The following is a 22,302-nucleotide window of genomic DNA, read 5'->3' as shown; positions in this document are numbered from 1 at the left end:
AGTGGGTAGAGGAACATATGTGAAGAGGGTAAAGTTCACTGCACAGGAAATATTGTGTACACCATTCATTGCCCATGGACTATTTATCTGCTTCCCAAAGTTAATGTAAAATATGAAGATTTTATTTGCCAGTAGTCTTTCCTCTGTTAGGGATATTGCCTCTAAATGCATTTGTTGTATGCCATCCTGCACAGGTACTCGGAGAGAGGTCATCATAGATCAACTGCCAGATTTAATGGGTTTGAAAGCTGTGAACATCAATCAAGAGCTGGGCACCAACCCATGTGCTGAAAACAACGGAGGATGCTCTCACCTTTGCCTGAATCGGCCACACGATTACATATGTGGCTGCCCCATCGGTAATTCTTATTTAATAGACTGTTGAGACCTGTTGTTGTCATTATTTGTTGCACTCTGTTAAAGGCAGATTGGGGACAAAGGGCGGTTCCTGTCCCGTCTCAGGTTGAAGGCGATCCAGCAAGGTGGCTCTTCCTGATGATTTGAGCCGATTTACTCCAACTGTTTTATTATTTGACAACTCCCACTCCTCCATCCAAAATGATATATTTAGCCAAAGGGGATTGGCTAAGTCAAAGCATACCCTGACTCTTGATCTAAGAATGATTTTGGATAGGGTGATCACCTGTCCTTGTGATCCATTCCAATTGGTAGCCTTTCACAGTGTGCACAGAGAACTTTCTATGTAGACTTGTATATATTTACATGTTCTTTTAAACAACAACTTCTTTCTTAGATTATATTTTTCATAATCGTGTAATGGTTGATGGTAGGGTATGAGCTGACGAGTGACGAGAAAGAGTGTGTGGTCCCAGAGGCTTTTCTTTTGTACGCCCAGAAGGAGGACATCCACCGTATCTCTTTGCAAGCCAACCACAAAAATGTGCCCATTCCTGTCACAGGAATTAAGGAAGCTATGTAAGGACAACTTACACTTTACACTGGGTTTAAACGTGTTTACGTGATATCTTGTTGTATACGTTTTTAATGCTGAAGCCTGAATACATGGCTTTTGATAATTTCATCTGATATAACCTTGTATCACAAGTATTACTCACTGATATAGGGGAAGATTTAGATATAGTTGTGATCAGTTGTTTTGCTGGCTATTGAGACAAATTGTTTTGGTCATTGCAGGGCAATAGACTTTGACAGCAGTGAAAACCGCTTGTACTGGACAGACATCAAATCAAAGGCCATTTCTCGGTCATTCTTGAATGGCTCCCAACTTGAACATATCATCGAGTTTGGTTTGCAGCTACCGGAAGGAATGGCCGTGGATTGGCTTGCACGAAACATCTATTGGGCGGATTTGTCGTACAACAGGTGCATATGATATTAGGTTGTTGCATTTTAGTAGTATCTACATTTATCACTGTTATATAGAGCAAGAGCATCTTGTGCAGGAATACTATTACAATACAATTATTAATTTTTTATGGTGGATAAGGATTGAGGTGGCTCGATTAGATGGATCGTCACGGAGAGTTTTGCTGTGGACAGAAGTGGAGGAGCCACATTCCCTTGCCCTAGATCCAGGAGAAGGCCTGATGTATTGGTGAGTAGTTTGGGAATTAATGTTTGAATGCTAAAGAGGAGTGGAAGAACACACATTTGCAAGTACCTCAGCCCTCCTATGTACAGTTTGAAACCTTGGAGAAAGTTGGGTGTTGATCATCGAGGTCCCATACAAGGATAAGAAATACATATTATGGTTCTTGGCTTCCAAATCCTTAGGTCTGAATGGAGAGCTGATAGCCCAGATATTGCCAGAGCCAATCTAGATGGCAGTAACCCGGAACGCATCATAACCAACGTGAAGAGAACCAATGGACTCACCATAGACTTTGAGGATAGAAGGTTATATTGGACTGACCTGGACAACAAGAAGATTGAAAGCAGTGACCTAGATGGCAGGAACAGGAAGGTGAGGAGGGGTGAGGGGTAAGGGACATTTCAGGAAAGGTAGGAAGGGATACATGAAGGGGATATTAATTTGGATGATTACATGAAGCGGCCTTGCTGTGGATGTGCTGTGTCTTGCGACACTGCCTCTGACCCAGGGCAGTGGACAAGATGCAGGGATGACCCGTCATCCAGGAGGTGTCAAGATGAGAGGGAGGGTAGAGGGTGGAGGGGAGTGGAGTGTATTTAGGGATGGAATGGGTGGGGATGGTTTTTGTGCCTTTTTCTTTTTGGCTGCCTCCCTTATAAGGGGGGAAAAGCCTTTGGTATATGTATGTATGTACATAGAAGCATGTTGTGTACATATGCAAATTATCTGCTGCATGTATATGCTGTATTCTCGTATCTGAACCTTGCCATTATCATACAATTTATTTATATTCCACTGGAGTGGCAGAGTGGAGACTTTAGTTAGGGTGAATGATTTTATCTCATGTCCAAATACTCTCCAGATCAGAAAATGCAGTGGCCCAATTACTTTGGGTATGGGAGCAATTACTGTATTGTCAACAAATGGATACAAGTCATTAATGTGTATGTTTTGATGAATTTACCCCTTCAGGAGATACTGGTTGGGCTACAACAACCATATGGCCTAACCTTGTATAAGGACCATATATACTGGGCTGACTGGAAGTTGGGCTTCATAGAACGAGCAGAAAAGTTGACCGGAGACAACCGCACTAAAATCCAGGTTGGTGTTGGAAATGTTAAATTGCTGTTGGTGTATCCCCATATCATTCTTCATCTAACTTATCTTCCTACTGAGATCTATGGGAGGATGTGAGGATTACTCTCAGATCCTGGCTGTATTTGGGTTCCCAGTCAGTGAAACCCAAGAAAACAAATACTGTTACTATTATTGGGTCCTACTATTACTGAGTGGGAAGATATGTTAATCTATTTTATAGTGTGGCAGGAACCAATGTAGGGATCAGTTAGAAAAGAAACACTCCCCATCTCTAATGTTCTCTAAATTTGGAGCCTTTCCGCCAAATTTTGCATTGAAAAAGTTTTTTTCCTTTCTAGGAACGGCTTGACTTCATCACAGACATCTTGGTGTACCATTCGTCTCGTCAGTCTGGCAGCAACCCTTGCACCTCTAACAATGGAGGCTGCTCACATCTGTGCCTGGCTTTCCCCCCAGCTCCCACTCCACCGGCCAGTCTTGCCCCCTTTCCAGCATCCACTGTTCACACACAGCCTGCTGAAGATGGAGTCACTCCCACAGCTGTTGCCACTATGCCCAGTCCAGTTGTTGTTGAAAGGACTCATATCTGTTCCTGCCCCACACATTTTAAGTTGCAGAAAGATGGAAAGACATGTCGGCGTAAGTTGATCATGTAATTTTGTCTATCAATATACCGAGAGTTTATTTTTATTTTTTTATATATATATTTTTTTCTCTCCCTATGTAAGGGAGATAGTTAAGGCAATGTACCTACTCCCACCCATTCCACACCCTCCACCTCCTCATCTTAGTTCCTTATGGATGATGGGTCATCTCTGTTTCCCACACATTGCCCAGGGTCAGAAACAATGGAGCAAGACACATTACATCCACAGCAAGGCTGCTTCACTTAATTGGCGACCCCCACCCCTCCATCCCCTCATGCAGAAATAGTCATTTTGTCAGTGTTATGAAGGGACGGAGGGTGGGGGTTGCCAACTAAATGAAATGGCCTTGCTGTGGATGTGTTGTGTCTTGCTACATTGCTTCTGACCCAAGGCAGTGGGTGAGATGCAGGGACCTGTCATCCAGGAGGAGGCAAAGGAGTGAATGGGAGTGGATTTTATGCCTGTGAATTTGGCTACCTTCCTTGTAAGGGGTAAAAAAGCCATTGGTATATGTATGTACATTTTTTCAGCCGTTATGACAAAGTAGACAGGAAAGCGCTGTGGGAGGTATTGCAGATGTATGGGGGTTTGGGGGAAAACTGTTAAGGGTAGAAAATAAAAATCTAAATGTCTGACTTAAAAGTGTCTGAGAAGAATAGTAAGGGTTACAAGGGTGGAAAGGGATCTGGTGGATAGTGCTGTTGAAAGATTATTGAGAGGGTTTGGACACATGGAAAGAATGAGTAAAGAAAGATTAGTAAAAGAGGTGTGGAAAACAGATGTGGATGGAGTAAACCTGAGGGGTTTTGAGTAAAAGGGGAATGTGTATTGAGCAAGGAAGAGAGAAGGTATGAGATATAAGTGAGTGGAAGATGGTTGTGTATGGATGATATTTTGACTCAGCCCAAAAGGATTTCTCCTTGTCTTCTCTATTTTCTGCATGAGGTTATGGGAATGGGGGTTGCTATGTAAGTGGAGCATCCCTACTATAGATGTGCCATGTCTTGCTGCTTTACTTCTATCCTGGGCACTGGGGAGGAGACAGATGACCTTTCATCCTTGAGGAGCTAAGATAAGAAGGAAACAAGGGTGGTGGATGGTAGTGTGTGGATGTATTTGACTTGGCTAACCCCCCTTATGAGGGTGAAGAACCTTGGTATACATACATACATACACCAAAGGCATTTCCCCCCCTTACAAGGGAGGTAGTCAAAAAACAAAGGCATAAAATCCACTCCCATCCATTCCATCCCCACATGCTCCACTCCCACCCTCCCTATTATCTTGGCTCCTCCTGGATGACAGGTCATCCCTGCATCTTGCCCATTGCCCTGGGTCAGAAGCGGTGTTGCAAGACACAGCATATCCACAGCAAGGCCTCCTCATTAGATTGGTGGCTTCCCCTCATGCAGAAAAAAAGAAGACAGGGAGAAATCCCTTCGGGCTGTGTCAATTTATTTCTCACACAGTTATTTAAGAGATGGGTGTAATAAAAGAACATACATACATACATATACCAAGGCTTTTTCCCCCTTACAAGGGGGGTAGCCAAAAAGAAAAGGCATAAAATCATTCCCATACTACCTCACCCCCCATCCACCCGCCCATTCCACCTCATGCAATCACAACATCATCCATATACAACCATTCTCCATTCACCCCTGTCTTCTGTCCTCTCCTGTCCTTCCTCAACAGACATTCCCTTCTTCCCCAAACCCCCCTTCACCCCATCCATCCACCTCATCCTGGGACGTCCCCTCATGTTCACTCCCTCCACATCTGCCTTCCACACCTCTTTTACTAGTCTTTCTTCACTCATTCTTTCCATGTGTCCAAACCATCCTAATATTCTTTCATCAACCCTATCTCCCAGCTCCTTTTCCACCCCTGTTCTCCTCCTCACCTCCTCATTTCTCACTCTCTCTAGCCTAGTAACCCCCATCATACTTCTCAGACACCTCATCTCAAACACATTCAAATTCCTTCTCTCTTCTTCTCTTATGTTCCATGTTTCTGCCCCATACAGTGCTGTTGGGACAATCGCTCCTTCATATAGTTTCCTCTTCGCATCCATTCCCAAATGTCTATTCCTCATTACACTCTTTAATCCACCAAGGCATTTACTCACTTCTCTCAATCTACATTCTACCTCCACTTTCACTCCACCTTTCCCTGCCACATTTGCACCCAAGTATCTAAAACTATCCACTTCCTCCAGTCGCTCTCCCTTAATACTCACTTCCAGAACATACATCCTTTTAGATGGGAAAGGAGATGGCCAAGTAATTCATATGTACCAGGGACTAAGGATCCTTGTATGAGGTGGTCTTGAGAAGGATGGTAGTCATATCCTCCCTCCCTCTTTTTCATTTTGAGGTGCCCTAAGAGGCTGACACTATGTTCAGACTCGTCTCAAGATATTTCCATCAAATTTGTATTTCCTAGAACTGCCAGACAACTGATCTCTTGACTATAAGGCATCATAGAAACAATCTCATACTAATATGGCATCAGTCCCAAGTGTTTGTATCACTGGTTGATAGTATTAGAAAGAGAAGAGCATTTGCCAAGTGTCAGTCTGCTTTCCTAATGTGAAAAGGTGGAGGAAATATAGATGAAGTTGATAGTAATCCTGGTCCTGGTCCAGAAAGTGTAAGCCCTGGAAGATTCCTCCATATTAAATGTGTTCAGATGATGCTTGTGTGTGTTTCTTTTATGTTTGTGTTACCCCCCTTGTAAGGGGGAAAAAGCCTTGGTATATGTATGTATGTGTTACAGGTATTAGTTTTTATTGACAACTTGCATTTTTGTTTAGAGTCCATTAAAACTTTCCTATTATCGTTTGCAGACCCAGATTCCTTCTTCCTCTATAGCCAGAAGACAGAAATTACACGCTTGGTACTGGATGCTCAAGAGTGCCCAACTGTCATACTTCCTATCCATAATCTACGTAACTTGAGGGCCATTGATTATGACCCAGTGAACCACCAAGTCTATTGGATAGATGGACGATCTCAGGCTATCAAGCGGTCTTACGACAATGGGACAGGTGGCGAAATATTTGTAGACAACACTTCACATGATCGGATTCATCCGTACGACATGGCAATCGAACCTTACTCCCGTCTGCTCTTTTGGTCTTGTGCTCTCTCGAACATCATCAATGTGACTCGTCTGGATGGCACCGAGGTAAGAAAGGAGGACTGCTTGGTGGGGCCCTGTTGTGGATGTGATGCGTCTTGCTGTATTGCTTTTGACCTCGGCAGTGAGTGAGAGACTGGGGTGACCCTTCTCTATGAGGATTCAAGATAGAAGGGAAACAAATGGGTGATGGGTGGGGGTGGGTCCTTCCATTATAAGGGAGATGTCTTTGGAGTTTTATGTGTATAATGTATTCCTAAACTCACTTTTCAACAAATGGAATAAATGAGGGTTGCCCTTTGACTTGATGAAGTGAGTTATTTTTGGCTAAATGAGTTTGCTCAGGATTGTTGTTAGGTAGTTCCAGGTGCAGTTTTTTGTAGCATCAATCTTAGCCTTGTGGACTCCAGTGAAGTCTTGCAATTACTGAGAGCTAAGTTCAATTCTCAAGAAGGTAGTCATTTATTCTAAATGAATTGAATTTGCTAAAGTGGCAGTGGGCAAGATGCAGGGATGACCCGTCATCCAGGAGGTGCCAAGATAAGAGGGTGGAGGGGAGTGGAGTATGTTGGGGATGGAATGGGTGCGAGTGGTCTTTATGCCTTTGCTTTTTGTCTACTTCCCTTGTAAGGGCAAAAAAGCCTTTGGTGTGGACAGGATGCAGGGATGACCCGTCATCCAGGAGGTGCCAAGATAAGAGGGAGGGTGGAGGGTGAAGGGTAGTGGAATATATAGGAAATGGAATGGGTGGGAATGGTATTGACTAGATGAACTTTAAACCGGACCACTGGCCATATATATAGTTTCCTGGGGGCTTGTAAATCTGCAAGAGAACTGTGGCAGTGGATTGATTGTGATGAAATGGTTATTAATTCATACTTTAACTGTATCACTCAGTTTTTATGTATGCATATTTCTTTACAGGTTGGAAGTATTGTTGGATGGGACCGGCAGGACCAGCCACGTTCTTTGGCAATACACCCACAGAAAGGTCTTGTGTTTTTTATCAACATGGTAACACCCCCTCGCATTGAGAGGGCAAGACTGGATGGTCATGAGCGTCAAGCACTGATATCTGAAGGTTTGGAAGCACCATCTGCCATTGCAGTCGATTTAGAAGATGACATCATTGTATGGGCCGACACAATGACCAAACGCATAGAAACAGCAACCATCGATGGGAAAGAGCGGTATGTAAGCTGTGTGTCACATGATTTATACAGTGAACATGGAAAATACATAGTCTGTTCTTGGGGGGAAATTTTTGTTAATAAATTCTCCTCTTATCATCTTCAGGAGAACACTTGTAGACACTGACCTGCAGGAGCCTGTTGGTGTGGCATTGCAAGGAGACTTTGTTTACTGGGTTGACCGTGATCTCTTCGTAGTGGAAAGGGCTCATAAAGTAACTGGGGAACAGCGAAAGAAAGTCCAGGGTAGAATATCCCATCTTTCAGACATTGTGACCGTGTCATCTCGGCTCTCAAAGGTACAGTTATGGAATCAGTTGGTTGAAGGAAGGAATGACAAGTACATGCATGCACCAAAAGGTCTTTCTGCCCTTAGAAGGTGGTGGCTAAGTCAGAACACATACACACTCAACAACCATCCATAAACATTTGTTGGCTTTCCCATTGTACCATCAATGCATATACCATTAGTCACGGGAGAAGGGACATCCTCATCCCTTTCAATCTTTATGAAAATTGAACCTTGTTGCATCCTCATGAAATGTGTATTCTTCTCCAACATTGTTACCCATACACACAAGTGGATGTGTGCTTTGACTTGTCCACACCTCTTATAGTCCTTGATATATGTTATTCTGATGGGCTTTTGTTTGAATGCAATGTACTGAGATTGAATATATTATTTTGATGGAATATATGTAAAGGTACATTTTCACTGTCTGCAGGGCCAGTTGCATCACCCTTGCCTGACAGGCAGTGAATGCAGCCATCTCTGCTTAGCAAGTGGGGCAACAGGTCAGACACAGCGTTGTGCCTGCCCAGGCTATAAAACTCTTGGGAATGACAACAAGACCTGCATTGACCCTCAAAATTGTGAGCCTGGACAATTCCGATGCCATATGGGAAAAGTCAGTTGCATTCCTACGAAATGGAGGTAAGAAAAATAATTGAACTTGTTTAGATCTGACATGTTGTTCCTAATTATGTTTAAACATTATCATTCGACCTCCCCTGTGCTTATGGTTTTCCAGGTCAAAACTATCTTCCATGAGAACTAAATTTACAAGTGACTGGAGTTCAGACATCCAGGGTAGATTAAAAAAAACCCTCTGTGGTAAAGGGGGAGGGGGGATCTGCTGCCGTGATTCCCATGCGAGTCATAAAAGGTGACAAATTGGGACAGAGTGACGGGACTAGGCATCCTACTCTCTGAATGCTCATACTATGAGAAGTTAAAGCATAAAAGGGCCTGGGAAGAGAAATCTAACTAGAACCCAAAAATTTGGGTAATTAAATGTGCATGGTTGTGGTACATATAAAAGGGAAATGATAGTATGTTTGTGATAAGATGGATGTATTAGCATGAATTGAAACTTAGTTGAAAGGGAGGGGCAGTTTTGAGTTTGGGAGTGTAGTGGGGAGTGTCCATAGTGGTGAGGGATGTAAGAAGTAGCTCTGTTGGCGAATGGTGAGATAGGAAAGCATGTGGTGTAGTGGAGCAAAACACCTTCAAAATAAATGAGGTTGAGGGTAAAACAGGGATGGGAGATGTAGGTTTTTGTAATCACATATGGACCTGGCAGTGAGAATAGTGAAAAAGGGATTTATTTATTTATTTATTTTTTATTTATTTTTTATTTATTTTATTTATTTCTTTATTATTATTATTATTATTATTATTATTATTATTATTATTTTTTTTTTTTATAGATTTAGATGAGTGCATAGAGAGTTTTGGGAGGAATGTTAATCAAGTTGTGTTGATAGAAAACAGTGTTTAAGAAACCTAAGCGCAAGTGTGCATGGAAAGGTGGTTAATGGATTATGTAGTGGTTTCTGAAGATAGGATAAGAAGAACTCTAGATGTCCATGTTCTTAGGAGAGAGAGTGGGAGAGTGCCAGATTATTTTGTGTGGTATAAAGAATATTGAGTGTGGAGGAAGGAAGAGGAAAAGGGTGAAAAGATAGAGATGCTTGAAGTAAACAAATTGAATACATAGGAATAGGAATACTAGGACAAGTTGAGAGAAGTGTAGGTGGTGGCAGTGGATAGAGTAGGAGTAGAAGAGGAATGGGTTTGTTTCAAGGAGGATTGGAGGGAATAGAATGAAGGTTAGTGAGTGCAGGGATGATGGGGTGAAAATGGTAGTAGAAGAGAAGTGAGTATATGTGGATTGGCTGAAAATTAGGATTTGGGAAGCATATGAGAGGTGCAAGAAAAAAAAAGTAGATGTAGAGTAGGAAAATATTTAAAAGAATAAAAAGATGTTTTGGAAGGGAGAGAAAAGAGTGAGGGGGGTTGAATCAGGTAGAGAGGAAAAGGAAAAAAAGGTGCAGATGGACATATGTGCACTGTTTCATAACTATTCTCCTCCACCTATCTCTTGCTCTCTCCCCCCTGTTAAACAGATATCCCTCTTGCATCCAGAGCCCTTTTGACACCATCCATCCACCTCATTCCTGGTCTTTCTCACAATTTATCTCCTACCTTTGCCCTCCTTACTCTTTGCTATTCTCTTTTCACATTCTTTCCATATGCACAAACCATCCCAGTATTCCTTGAACAACCATACCTGCCCACTCTTTCCACAGCCTACCGGCTCCGGCGCTTGGCCTTCGAGCCAAAAATTCCATAAATCAACCACTCTTTCCACACCTCATTTCTGAAACATTGCGAAGCCCAACAAAATTCACAAAGTTTTGACTGCATATAACTGGAGGCAGTACCCCAGCACAGGGTCTAATAACGCAAATATATTTATGTGAAGGTTCTTTGCATGCTTTGATTTAAAAAAAAAAAATCCCTTTAACCCCTTCCATACGGTGCCGCACACGTAGGCGGCATGAGGAGCAATTGAATATGCAACGATGCCATATCGGCATCTTGATTATATTTATTGTAGTCACCCCTATTTTTTAAATTCTCTCTTAATCTGCCCTGAGTCGCATTCTCTATGGTTTTCAAAATTCATGGGTGAAATAGAGAATGATAAATATAAGCGGTGACTATATTTTATGATGCGAGTATGATTACGACACGTCATACGGCTGGCATTGGCTGCTGCCCGCGAGATTTTGAACCGTATGGAAGGGATTAAAAGGAGGAAAAAGGCCTTTGGGATGTTAGGTTGTTTCTTATTCTTGGATCTTTGTGTTCCTAGATGTGACGGGAGAGCGGAGTGCCTGGACAAAAGTGACGAAATGGACTGCCCGCAGCCTACGTGTCAGCCGTCACAGTTCAAGTGTCAGAATGGACAGTGTATAGGTAAGTTTTGGTGTATGGTTACTTTGTCTCCATTCAGGTACTCGGCATGATAGCAATATCAACACAAGAATTAGCTTAGAAACAGGGCACACACAAGATAAAAAATATGTAATTTTACACCATTCAGTATTATGGAATACATACAACAAAATCAGGTTTCTTCTTTGATTTGTGTGGTTATCCCTGTGGCTATGGCCATATGCTAGTCTCCAGCTAAAGGTATTTAAAGTTAGTGATAAATTCATCATTACTAGTCGTAGTTGTTCCTAGCAGTGGGAGTGGGAATATGCCTTTTGATTTGGCTACCTCCCTAGTAAGGGGGACAAAAGCTCTTGTTATATAGATATATAGGGGTAGTTGATGTAGTGATTTTATCAGTATGGATTTCTAATTTATATTAGTTTTTGGTACAGCCTGAGGGGGATGAGGAGGGATGGTCACTGTGTAAATGGAGTGGCCCTGCTATGGATGTGCTGTGCCTTGCTGCATTGCTTCTTACCTAGGCAGTGGGCAGGAGACAAGGATGTCCCTTCATTCATGAGAGTGGAGGATGGGGAGTGTGTGTGTGTGTGCCTTGGCTGGATACCTTCCATTTAAGGAGGAAGAGGCCCTTGGTATAGATAAACAAGATGTGTATGAACAGATAGACCATGACGGAAGTAGTTTTTTTTTTTTTTCTCTTCTTTTTTTTGTATGTGCAATGTTGTTGGTGTGTGCTTTTACTGTCAGCTCCATTGCAAGGGAGTGACCACATCAAAGCACACACCCACTACATGCACATTAAAACCTATTTAATGCCCTCGCTATATCAACACCTCGTAGAAGAATGGTCATCTGTGTTCCCCACCACACTACTCTGGTTGAAAGCATTGCAGCAAAATATTGCTTCCACTCCAGAGCCTGACATTGTGTGTGTACACACATATGTATGCATGTATTATACACTGTATATTTTTTCCATTACAGATAAATCACAGTGGTGTGATGGTGTGAAGCAGTGCCATGATGCAAGTGACGAGTACAGGTGCTGCAACTTTGGACAGTTTCTGTGCGTCTCAACAGGGAAGTGCCTCGACATTTCCCTGCACTGTGGGAAAACAAGCCACTGTCCCAGCTACTTGGACTCGCCCCTGTGTCGGCAGCATCGCCGGGAAATACCAGCTTCCTCGAGCAAAGCTCCCTACATTGTTGGAGTAATTGCTTCTGTGGCTGTACTTGTGTGTGTGGCGGCTCTATTTGTGTACTGTAGACGTAGACCATCTCTTCTGGATGACCATGAATTAGAACCTCACCAGGGTAAAGTTGGGGGGAACAATGCATATAGGGTCGTTTCTATTGGAAAAATTTATTCTGGGGTCCGGGGCGAGCCACCGCCCGGAGACAGACGTGTAGTGGCAGGGGCACCTAGCGGGGTTTTGGTAGTTGCAAATTCAAGTTCTATAGGGCATTGTATGATAAATTCAAGTGGGGGGTCGCGGGCCTTGTACGACAAGGCACCAGTCACCGGGGCGTCATCTTCATCCTCCTCCATGACTCACTATCCAAGGGAAACCCTCAATCCACCCCCTACACCAGTCACAGATACTAGAGGACGCTGCAGAGAACCTCACTGTTGCTTCCATCCCCACCCAGCGCCTACTTCAACCCTCCACTCATACCGTCATTACAAGACTCGTAATCGTCCTCCCCCTCCTACTCCGTGCTCCACAGATGTCTGTGACGACTCTGATTTTTACAACGGATCCACAGTCCTCCCACCATCTCGAGCAACACCTCATTGTTATACTCCCACCACGTACTATTCTTCACCACACATGACCGACTACGACTCGGATCCATATCCACCTCCGCCAACTCCTCAGACCCACTATATGTGTGACCTGACTTCCTGTACCCCCACATCCTGTCCTCCATCCCCGTCTCCCACCACAGAACGGTCGTATTGTGTCCGTGCACCGTACCCACCTCCTCCGTCTCCCATCGCTTCAGAGTGAGCATAACCAGTCTTGGTTATGGTTCATTATTTAAACCACAATTATCATACATTATTATGTAACTTGAGATAATTTTTTATGAATTTTGTAAGATAATGATTTCTAAATATTCCTCATTCAGATGGGTTTCGGCAATGGAAAACCACTGGATGTAATATCAGGGATGAAATTTGTCAGTACTCTTAAGTAGATAGTTTTTAGCATGGAAAAGTACAAAATGTATATAGCATACACAGTTTATATGATGAGTGCATGAGGTGTGGCTATGGGAACAGATCGAAATCCAAAAGTGTTAATGTTCATTAGAGGATTTATGAGTGCATAGACTAGGGCACTGTATATTAGACGAAATATTATATAGCTCATTGGGAGGTTCTTTATGTTAGGATCAGGTAGACTATAATGAACTTGTTCAAAGTTTTCGTTTTATCAGGTGCATACTAGCCATTTCCAAAGACTTAGTTCAATGAGAAGCCAGAAGAGGTCTTATAGAAGATGGCAGCTAGTAACCTTCTCTTGTTAACTCTGCTGAACATTAACAGTCTTGTAATTCGAGTACTTAAAGGTGGGAGTACTTAAGGTCAGATTGGGCATGACCTGACTATAGGCAGGACTACAGGTGAAGGCAAGGAAACTTCGATCTTGGAGCTTGAACCCTTATCTCGTACACATTCTTTACTCAATCCTTTGTGCTCTGCGAATGTACTTCCCAGGTTGCTGGATGTTACAAGTTTGTACTAAGAACCAAACATCATTCCTGAGTAACTTGATGTCACTTGATTAAGCATCATTCTCTGAAAAACCTTAGAAATTTGTGCAAAAATGGACATCAGCAGCATTTTGAGAGAGTAGAATGTAAATAATATTTCGAGTTTGTGATTCCTTTAAAGAAATGCATTTTTTTCATCCAAAGCAATAGTTTCAACAAAAATCGCTACAGCCAGCTCCATTTGTGATGCAAATTCCATTGGCGTAAAATTATGTTATCGGGAGCGAGGAACGAAATTTGGTGGTTTTAAGCACATTAAAGATGATGTACGAGTTGAGTTTGGAAGGCTGCCAGTTAGTGCTGAAAATATTTCCTTGTCACCACCACTTCAAGTGGCATAGCTCATGTTCTGTCAGAAGCTTGATAAACGTGTCTTAGTCAATTCTTGGTCCTTCCAGCAATGCCCACAAGCTTCTCGACTTGATTTAGTCATCCCCTTGCAGTAATACAAAATATTAAGATGAATATTTTAACAGCTGGACAGACAAACATGCCTATGTTGTTAGTGCAAGTTTATGCACTTTTTCTTTCTTCTTCCCAAGCTCTTTTGCTGCCTTCCCCACAACAAATTTTTCTTGCACACACCACATGGTCACATGCACACAGCAAATACATGGTCATTATGTCCAATCACAGACACTGTGCACACACACATACGTAAAACACATGCACTCATGTGGCTTGCTGTTGTAGTGGTTAGCATGGAGAGCTGTCATGCAGTAGGTCCAAGATTTGGGCCTTGCTTGGAGCTTGAAAAGCATCACAATACTGCAAGCCATTACTGTCCCCCCACGATGAGCAAGGGAACAGATGCATTTGGTGTAAGGTCATGACCTCACTCATAGATTGGACAATACAAGCTCTGACTTGGGAGGGTGTTGATTACGAGTCCAGCACAAAACAAACGCAAACAAACTTACACACACAAACACACAGCAGGAATGGTGCATTGTTGTCATTTAAAAACCTGGCTGGGAAGGACAGGCCAGGCACATCTCAAGGGAACCCACCAGTTACTGTTCCACTTTTGTAGTTTTATAACCATTTGTTGTTTGTGTCATATTTAATGTTATGCTTTAATTAATGTATATCAAGTTACCTCGGATGAAATGGGGCAGGGACTGTGGCATCACTATGCAAGTTATATGATGGGTATAATAGAGATTAATGATGAACCTAACTTGTGAACCAATGAAATGAAGACATGGTAGACTGGGCAGGATGGAACAAGTGTTGCATTTTGTTGTGATAATGAACGAGGCATACTTCTTTTTGTGCTTTCTTGTTAAATAGGGTGCAGTGTTCTGTGTAGCTAGCAATGAGTGCAGCAGGTGTGATATTAGTTATATCAACAAGTGTTTGATACGTCAGGTTAATGATGGTAATTGTTGCTTAGAGTTTCACTGAGTGGGAAACCTACACCCCCACTGCAGCCGGCAATGGTCCTTGGGACCTCCCATAGATTTCTCTTGGAAGAAACTTGGAGACAATTGTTGGTGTGGGATCATTTCTATGTCCATCCTATCTTAGCACCTTGTGAATAGACATGCCTGTAACCTGCTGCACTGGTCAGGTCAGAGGTGATTCTGCAAGACAGCATCTCCATAGCAGGACCAACAACAGAAACTAGTTAATCTCCACTGCTTGGGAAAGAGGGGGATGTCTGTTGAGGAAGAAAGGGAGAAGACAGAAGTTAGGGGTGTGTGGAGAATAGTGGATGATGCTGTAATGTATGGAAGGGAGTGGTTAGGGGCTAGGGAGTATGTATGAATATTTTGATGCAGCCTGAATGGATTTTTCCTAGTCTTCATTGATACTGCATGAGGGGACAGAAGGGAGATCACTGATTAAATGAAATGGCCCTGCTGTGGATGTGCTGTCTTGTTGCATTGCTTCTGACCCAGGGCAGTGGGCAAGATGTAGGAATAACTTGTCATCCAAGAGGAGCCAAGGAATGAGGGAGGGACGGATGGTGAATGGGAGTGGAGTATGTGGGCATGAAATGGGTGGGAGTGAATTTATGCCTTTTGACTTTGGCTACCTCCCTTGGTATATGTATGTATGGTTCATTATATGGCAAAACCATCTCACTCCATCCTTGTATTGTCTTAGAAATATGTATAGAGCAGAAAAGAGGAAGTTCCTTAAATCCCTTTGGGCCTCCTTGTCTACTCTGTATATTGCTCAATTGAACAAGGAGCATGGAGTGGGTTGCCATATAATGAAATGGTTAGGGATAAACCAGGTTTGGTTGTCTGGGTCCTGTTGTATAGGTGTTATGTCTTGCTGCATTGCTTTGTATGAGCAGTGTGGTGTGGGACAAGGATAACTCATCATTCACAAAGTGCTTAGATAGGAGGGACAACAAACGGGATAACCCCCATACAATACATGTGTACGTTTTTGTCGGCAGCTTAGATAGTAGGAAGGGAGCACTCACTTGTCAGTTCCTTCGTATGAGAAAGTGGAGGAAGTACAGTCAGACTTGACAGATATCCTGGGTCTGTGAGGGCTGCACCTGTACGGACAGGGGAAAGAGAATGCAAAAAAGTAGGAGTGGATAGATGGAAGCATTACATGGCCTAAAGGGATGTTCTCATCGGCTTTATGGTGAATGGTTGAGGAGATGGATTGCCATATAGGAAAGCAGTAGGGGTAAGAGTTTTGGTTGTCAGGCATTGTTAGCTGTGCCTCATTGTATTGCTTGAGACTATCCTAGAAAAGTTAAATGTGATATGTGGCTAAATGGATTTTATATGTTGATGTGAATGGATGTAGTGTTTCAACAACCCCAAGTTTAGGGTGGTGGGTAAGGTCTTTTAATGTATGAATAGGTACAGGTGGGTCATGATGATAGGGTACGATAATTGTTAAGTGTGGTGTGATGTTCCATCTCCAATGAATTATTGGAGGAGAAAATACAATATAATGGAGTGGGAGTATGATATAATTGGATGTTAAGTTGTGGTAAGGCTCTTGAGTGGGAAAACGTCCTCTTACAAAGGGGATGACAAAGTCAAAGCAACCCATTCATTCTCTCTCCCATCATGCCACCTCATGGCTGATCGTCATCCCTGTCCTGTTTGGGTGAGAGAATGGAGCAAGATACGAGTACCAAGTGACAGGCAAGTCTTCAAATCCTCCCATAGATCTTTCTTTGAAGCAACTTTGGGATGTTATGTTATTCATGTGGTACTGGCTGAAAGAGGAGAGAGCAGTTACCAGCTGTCCTTGTGTGAAAAGGTGGAGAAAGTATAGTTGAGGGTGAGGATTTTGAAAATTGGCAACAAGGAGACTTATCTGGCATCCATCATGCAATGACCACCGCTATTCGGTACTTTGGTCCATGTAGTATCACGAAGAATGGGAGTTTAAATCTTGGTCTAAAAGTTATCAAGTGCTTCAAAGAGTAGGTTATTTAGCAAGTAAGAGTGAAGACTGCTATCAGATTTGCAAGTGCATTATGTGCATTTATGACACCTATAGAAAATATGGTTGTCTTGAATTGGTTTGTGTAATTTTCTGTTATAGGGCAGGAATGCATGGAGTTAATTTATGTTCTTTCTTCCATTGGACACAGTTCCCTGGTACACTTTTTGGGTATGTTTCTTTTCATTTCTCTGCATTTATAATTAAAATAGAGGTGAATTACTGATATTTCTGGGGGTAAGGCTCCTCTATTTTGCCTTCATTATAGTTCTAATTATAGAAGAGCTATGGCTTTACCCTAATGTACCAAGAACTTGTCATTGTACTATGGAATGGTTAGGTTGTCTTATGGCAATTAAAATAGTGGCAGTCTGATTGAATGCATCATCCACATGTACAGGGACCATTGATTACCCGGAGGGTAGGTTGCTGTGTAATGAAGTGGTGGTAAAACGGCTTCAGCTGTCAGGCCATATTGAGGCTGCATTTACACCAAGAGAATCAAATTGATTCATGAAGAATCAACACGATTCATGAATCGTGTTTATTTGCTATAGTAATTTCAATGTAGCCATTTACACCTGGCAAATTGAGTCCATTCAAATCATGCTGATTTGCCTGGTGTAAATAGTTGCATTGGTGGCGAATCAACACTATTCATGAATCGTGCTGATTCTTTTGAATCGATACGATTGGTGTAAACACAGACTAAAGGTGCTGTGTTTTGCTGCATTGTATCTGTCCCTGGCAGTGGTTCCTCTCAGTGGAAGCACAAGCAAATTAAAATTTTTGCCTACCTTGTAAATGACTGCCACTTTTTTTGTTTTTTAAGCTATTGCCAAAACTGGAAAGAGATGTTGAATAGAGCAGAACTACTGAGGTGGTTTGGGCTTGTGGAAAGAGTGGACAAAGAAAGACTAGCAAAATGTGTGGATGAATAGCATGAAAGGGGGTTTTGGATGCATGCGGAATGTCCGTAGAAGAAGAAAAGATTGGAGTACATATATGGAGATGGTTATTAGATGAGGGTGTGACACACCTACAGGGTTCTGCTGACGTCTCAATTTGATTTGAATGGATGAGAACAGGGGTTGGGTGCTACAGTGAAAGTAGGAGGTAATTGAATGTGTTTGTGGCCTTAGCTTACCACCTCCCTTTTAAGGGGAAAGGTCTTTTTGGTATATGTATGTGTGCTTTGTAAAAGAAAGCTGAAGCAGGTCAGTGAGGAAGTTTTAGTCAATTTCTGCTAGTTTGGAAAGAGTTTAGATTACATACCTGTTTGCAAGATCAAAAGGGCTTTGTATGTTGTGAGTAGGTTGGTATCAACCCACTTGTCATTTTGATGATGGACCAGGCTCTAGTTCACGTGAAGGGGTGGATCCCAGACTGAGAGACCAAATCAAACTGAGGTACTGTGGTGTCTACTACTTAGTTGAAAAATATATTTGGTAATTTTTTTTATTAGTAAATGTGCAACAAAAATGAAAGGAGTAAGGAACACAGGTGTGGTAGTACAACTTGTTTGTTCAGAGGTGTGGTTGTATTTTCTTCAGTGGCAAAAGTGATGCATGTCTCTGTGTATAGTTGGCAGTTGTGTACGTCTCTCATCTCGGCATGATATTTAAAATTGTTTGTATGTAAGGTAGGTAGTATTGTAATGGTTATGCCTGAGCCCACTTGGTGGTTCAGTATTTGTATAGCCCAGTTTTATTTTTCATACCATGAGGTACAGTTAGTGAACCGGGGGGTCGCTTATTCAAGGGACAAAAGCCAAGGAAGTGGCGGAAGACAAGTAAACAGTATACATCATAAAAGTAACTTTGGATGGCCAAGGTTGAAGTTGAGGAGTGCGAAAAGAAGCCCAACTTGTAGTTAGTGTGAGGAAGCGAGACGTTGCAAGTCCACCTTACAGATATGTACATAAAGTTGGGTTTTGAAGACACTGAAGTGAATTCTTTCACCCCATTGTAAGACAATCATATTGGAGGCCTTTTTTTTCATAGTATTGTGGTGTGTGTGTGCGCGCGTGTGTGTGTGTCTGGATTGCCATATATTTTGTATGGCAAAGCCTACCAGGGACTCCTGATATTTTGTAACAGACAGGAGGTTATATGTTGATGGGCAATTATTGTTTAATAGATTAGTGTAGTAAAGCTTCTGATAGTTTTCAGATGGCTTGAATCCTATGCGATTTATAATTGTTAACAAGGGTATATTGAATTAAGTATTTATTACAGAATATAAGAAATTATTAATGAAAATTAAGCAATTTTTAGGAAAGCAATTTCACATTTGGTCCAACTTATCTTGGGAATACATTTTTCTGAATCGTATGGAGGATGGCGTGTTGCGGCTGCCGCCCACTGTAATTTGTCATGTAGGAGCCAAAGTGTGTGTTTTTTTATTTTATTTATAAATATATATATTTTGTGTGTGAAACTAAGCCACACATTTGCAACATGCAATCACTCATGGAGAGTGCCTTCTTTTTGTTATTGTTGAAAGTCAGGTCTTGAGGTGCTGCTTCTGTGTATATTTTCAGTTGCCACTCGCTGTGACTTAGTCATCATCTACGAAATGTTTATTTTATACTCTACCAGAACCACTTATAGTATTAAGGTCTAGCAGTTATTGAGTTCCAACATCATTCAGTAAGAATGGTAAAACAAATTGCAGGGAAGTGGCACCTTTTGTTCTGCAAGAAGTCAAATTTTTTTCCATTTTATTTTTTATTTATTTTTTTATTTTATAGCAATGAAGATTTTGGTTATACACATCAAATCTTATGCTTTTGCAGCTGGAAGGATTGAAGATGAGGTAATTATAGAAACGAGAATATACTATTGCTCACCATGGTTAGCTGTATTAACCTAAAAAGTTCATAAAGATTAGAATTGGAAGATCAATTGGTGTGCATGTAAAATTTGACAGGAAATACTAATACCTCGGATCCATCTCCACATTTTGTAGAAAGAAGAAAGAAATCCAGGAAAGTTAACAGCTGCCATTTATTTATACAATATCTTGTAATCATGGTTAAACTGTACTGGTATCTCTATCATCACCAGGCTGCAAAATGGTCACACTGTTTATAAATTTCAGTACAACTAACTGCTATATTGATTTTTATTTTGTATTCCTTCTGTGATGAATAGCAAAATTTCAGTCAATTCTAGACTGAATAGTTTCTACTTTAAGATGGTGCTCTAACCACTTGTAGGCATCATGAGGCGCGAGTGGGTACACAAGTTACCCCCAGATTCTGTGAACTGGTTTGATAATGTTTTCTATTACTCAGTAAGAGAGTGAGTAATACAGCAGTGACTATATTTTATAATGCAGGTAGTATAATGCAAATTACATATGGCAGCCAATGCTGTGTGCAAGAATTTCAGTTGTACTGAAGTGGTTAAAGAACTTGTGTTAAAGGTACAGTAATCTTCCTCTGCTCCAGAATCATCACTACTGCATACACTCCACATCCAAGTCATTGCACCCAATACCCATCTTTCCATTTCTTCCCCATCAGAAAACAGTCAGACCACCTTGCCAAGCTACCATACCTCCTCTTGTTAAGGTCCAGTACAAGACTCCTTTTGGAGGGGTCACAAGCTTACGAGGCAAACTAATATCCTACCAACAGCTTACTCCTGATTACTATACAGCACAAATAGAAAACCTACAGACCAGTGACCTCCAAATAATGGCCTTCATATCTTGGTGCATACCATACCTTTTAGACCATAACTGGTCAATAATACAAGACCAGCACCATAATGACCAATCTCACTTCACACACTCCCAGGTTTCCTATCCTAATCTTATTTTCTCCCATGCAAGATTTTCTTGGTCCGAGCAAACAACCTCTTGTTCCACAGCATCTCTTTAAATTAAGCAAATTTCTACTTGACATGTAGGAGACCCTTTCAAATGTAGGCTGCATGTTATTTGTAGTATAATTTGCACAGTAGTGTGCAGCCAATACTTGAGGGAGTATATGGGGTGTCCCTATGGACCAGAGCCACACATAATTTTGTCTATGTTAGAAGAAATCTGTACTCGGAGAAATGGTGCTACTTTATTGCGCTACAACTGTCCCTCTTTCCCTTTCCCCCCCTCTTAACACTGTCCTGTGCCAGTTCTTCAAGTACACATTTCCGTTTTTGCATCTGTCCCCTGTGGTAGAAGGAAGAAAGAATACTCCCACAGTCTTCCCACTCGGGTCATAAAGGCGGGTAAAATGGGACTAGACATCCTGCTCTCTGTAACACTAAGGGGTACATTCCTATGAGAAGTCGAGGCAAAAGAGCATCTGGGAGGAGTTTTCCAAACAGAATCCCAAGGTTTGGGTCTTCTAATGTGCATGGCAGTATGTTTGTGAGAAGATGGATGTGTTGGGATAAAGTGAAACAAAATTGAAAGGTATGGGTGATTTTGGGTTTGAGAGTGTGGTAGGAAGGGTGTTGGGAGTGAGGAGAGGACATGGAGGGAAGGGGTGGTTCTGCTGTAAGTGAGGAATTTAGCAATGTGTGGAGTGGAAGGAGGTTTCTTCAAGGTTAATGTGGATGAAGAAGAAACTGGGGAGGGGAATGTGGGTCTTTGTAAGCACATGGTCCTGGCAGTGAAAAGAGTGTAGAGGGAGGGGAGGCTTTTTGGATAGATTTAAACGAGTGCTTAGAGTTTTGGGAGGAATGTGAGTGTAGTGGTTTTAGATCTCAATGCTAGAGTAGGGGGATGAACCAATAGGAATGGTTGTGGAGTGCCAGGTAAAAGTAGTGAAGTGTTTAGGGAAAAATAAAGTCAAGCATATATACACATGGGAGAGGGTGGTGGGTGAAAGGGTGGTTGATTAGGCATTAATGAACTATGTAGTGGTATCCAGGAAATAAATAGGAAGAGTTCTGGATGTCCATGTTCTTAGGGGAGAGAGTGGGGGAATATCAGATAATTAGGTGGAAGTTAAGTTTGGAGTGGAAGACAGGTGGAGAAAGAGGAAAAGGGCCAAAGGTAGAGAGGTGCATATATATATATATATATATCATGCAATCCATGACCGTCGCGCAGAGGATACGAACCACTGCCAATAGACCCAAGAGAGTCCACAGCACAGCATGATTGATGTCGCTGTCCACTAGCGAATTATTCACACACACACACACACACACACACACACACATATATATATATATATAT

At 42.0% G+C, this 22,302-nt stretch overlaps 1 protein-coding gene across 1 annotated transcript in view; it reads left to right on the top strand.

Annotated features, from left to right (window-relative positions):
* The window catches only part of arr (low-density lipoprotein receptor-related protein 6), a 38,736-nt gene extending 18,512 nt beyond the window's left edge, over positions 1-20,224 (top strand). Inside the window, exons 12-24 of the mRNA XM_076206457.1 lie at positions 195-359; positions 792-936; positions 1,156-1,344; positions 1,469-1,576; positions 1,756-1,945; positions 2,546-2,677; positions 3,013-3,313; positions 6,170-6,510; positions 7,387-7,652; positions 7,759-7,951; positions 8,378-8,586; positions 10,814-10,917; positions 11,884-20,224. Of these exons, the coding sequence (XP_076062572.1) occupies positions 195-359; positions 792-936; positions 1,156-1,344; positions 1,469-1,576; positions 1,756-1,945; positions 2,546-2,677; positions 3,013-3,313; positions 6,170-6,510; positions 7,387-7,652; positions 7,759-7,951; positions 8,378-8,586; positions 10,814-10,917; positions 11,884-12,911 (3,371 nt within the window). The 3' untranslated portion in view covers positions 12,912-20,224. The remainder of the gene's footprint in view (positions 1-194; positions 360-791; positions 937-1,155; positions 1,345-1,468; positions 1,577-1,755; positions 1,946-2,545; positions 2,678-3,012; positions 3,314-6,169; positions 6,511-7,386; positions 7,653-7,758; positions 7,952-8,377; positions 8,587-10,813; positions 10,918-11,883) is intronic.
* Positions 20,225-22,302: the final 2,078 nt, after the last annotated feature.

This window comes from Oratosquilla oratoria, chromosome 23 (assembly GCF_046742065.1).
Source record: "Oratosquilla oratoria isolate Oo_2021 chromosome 23, ASM4674206v1, whole genome shotgun sequence".
In the NCBI taxonomy this organism is placed as follows: domain Eukaryota; kingdom Metazoa; phylum Arthropoda; class Malacostraca; order Stomatopoda; family Squillidae; genus Oratosquilla; species Oratosquilla oratoria.
This window is presented reverse-complemented; position numbering and strand designations above follow the sequence as displayed.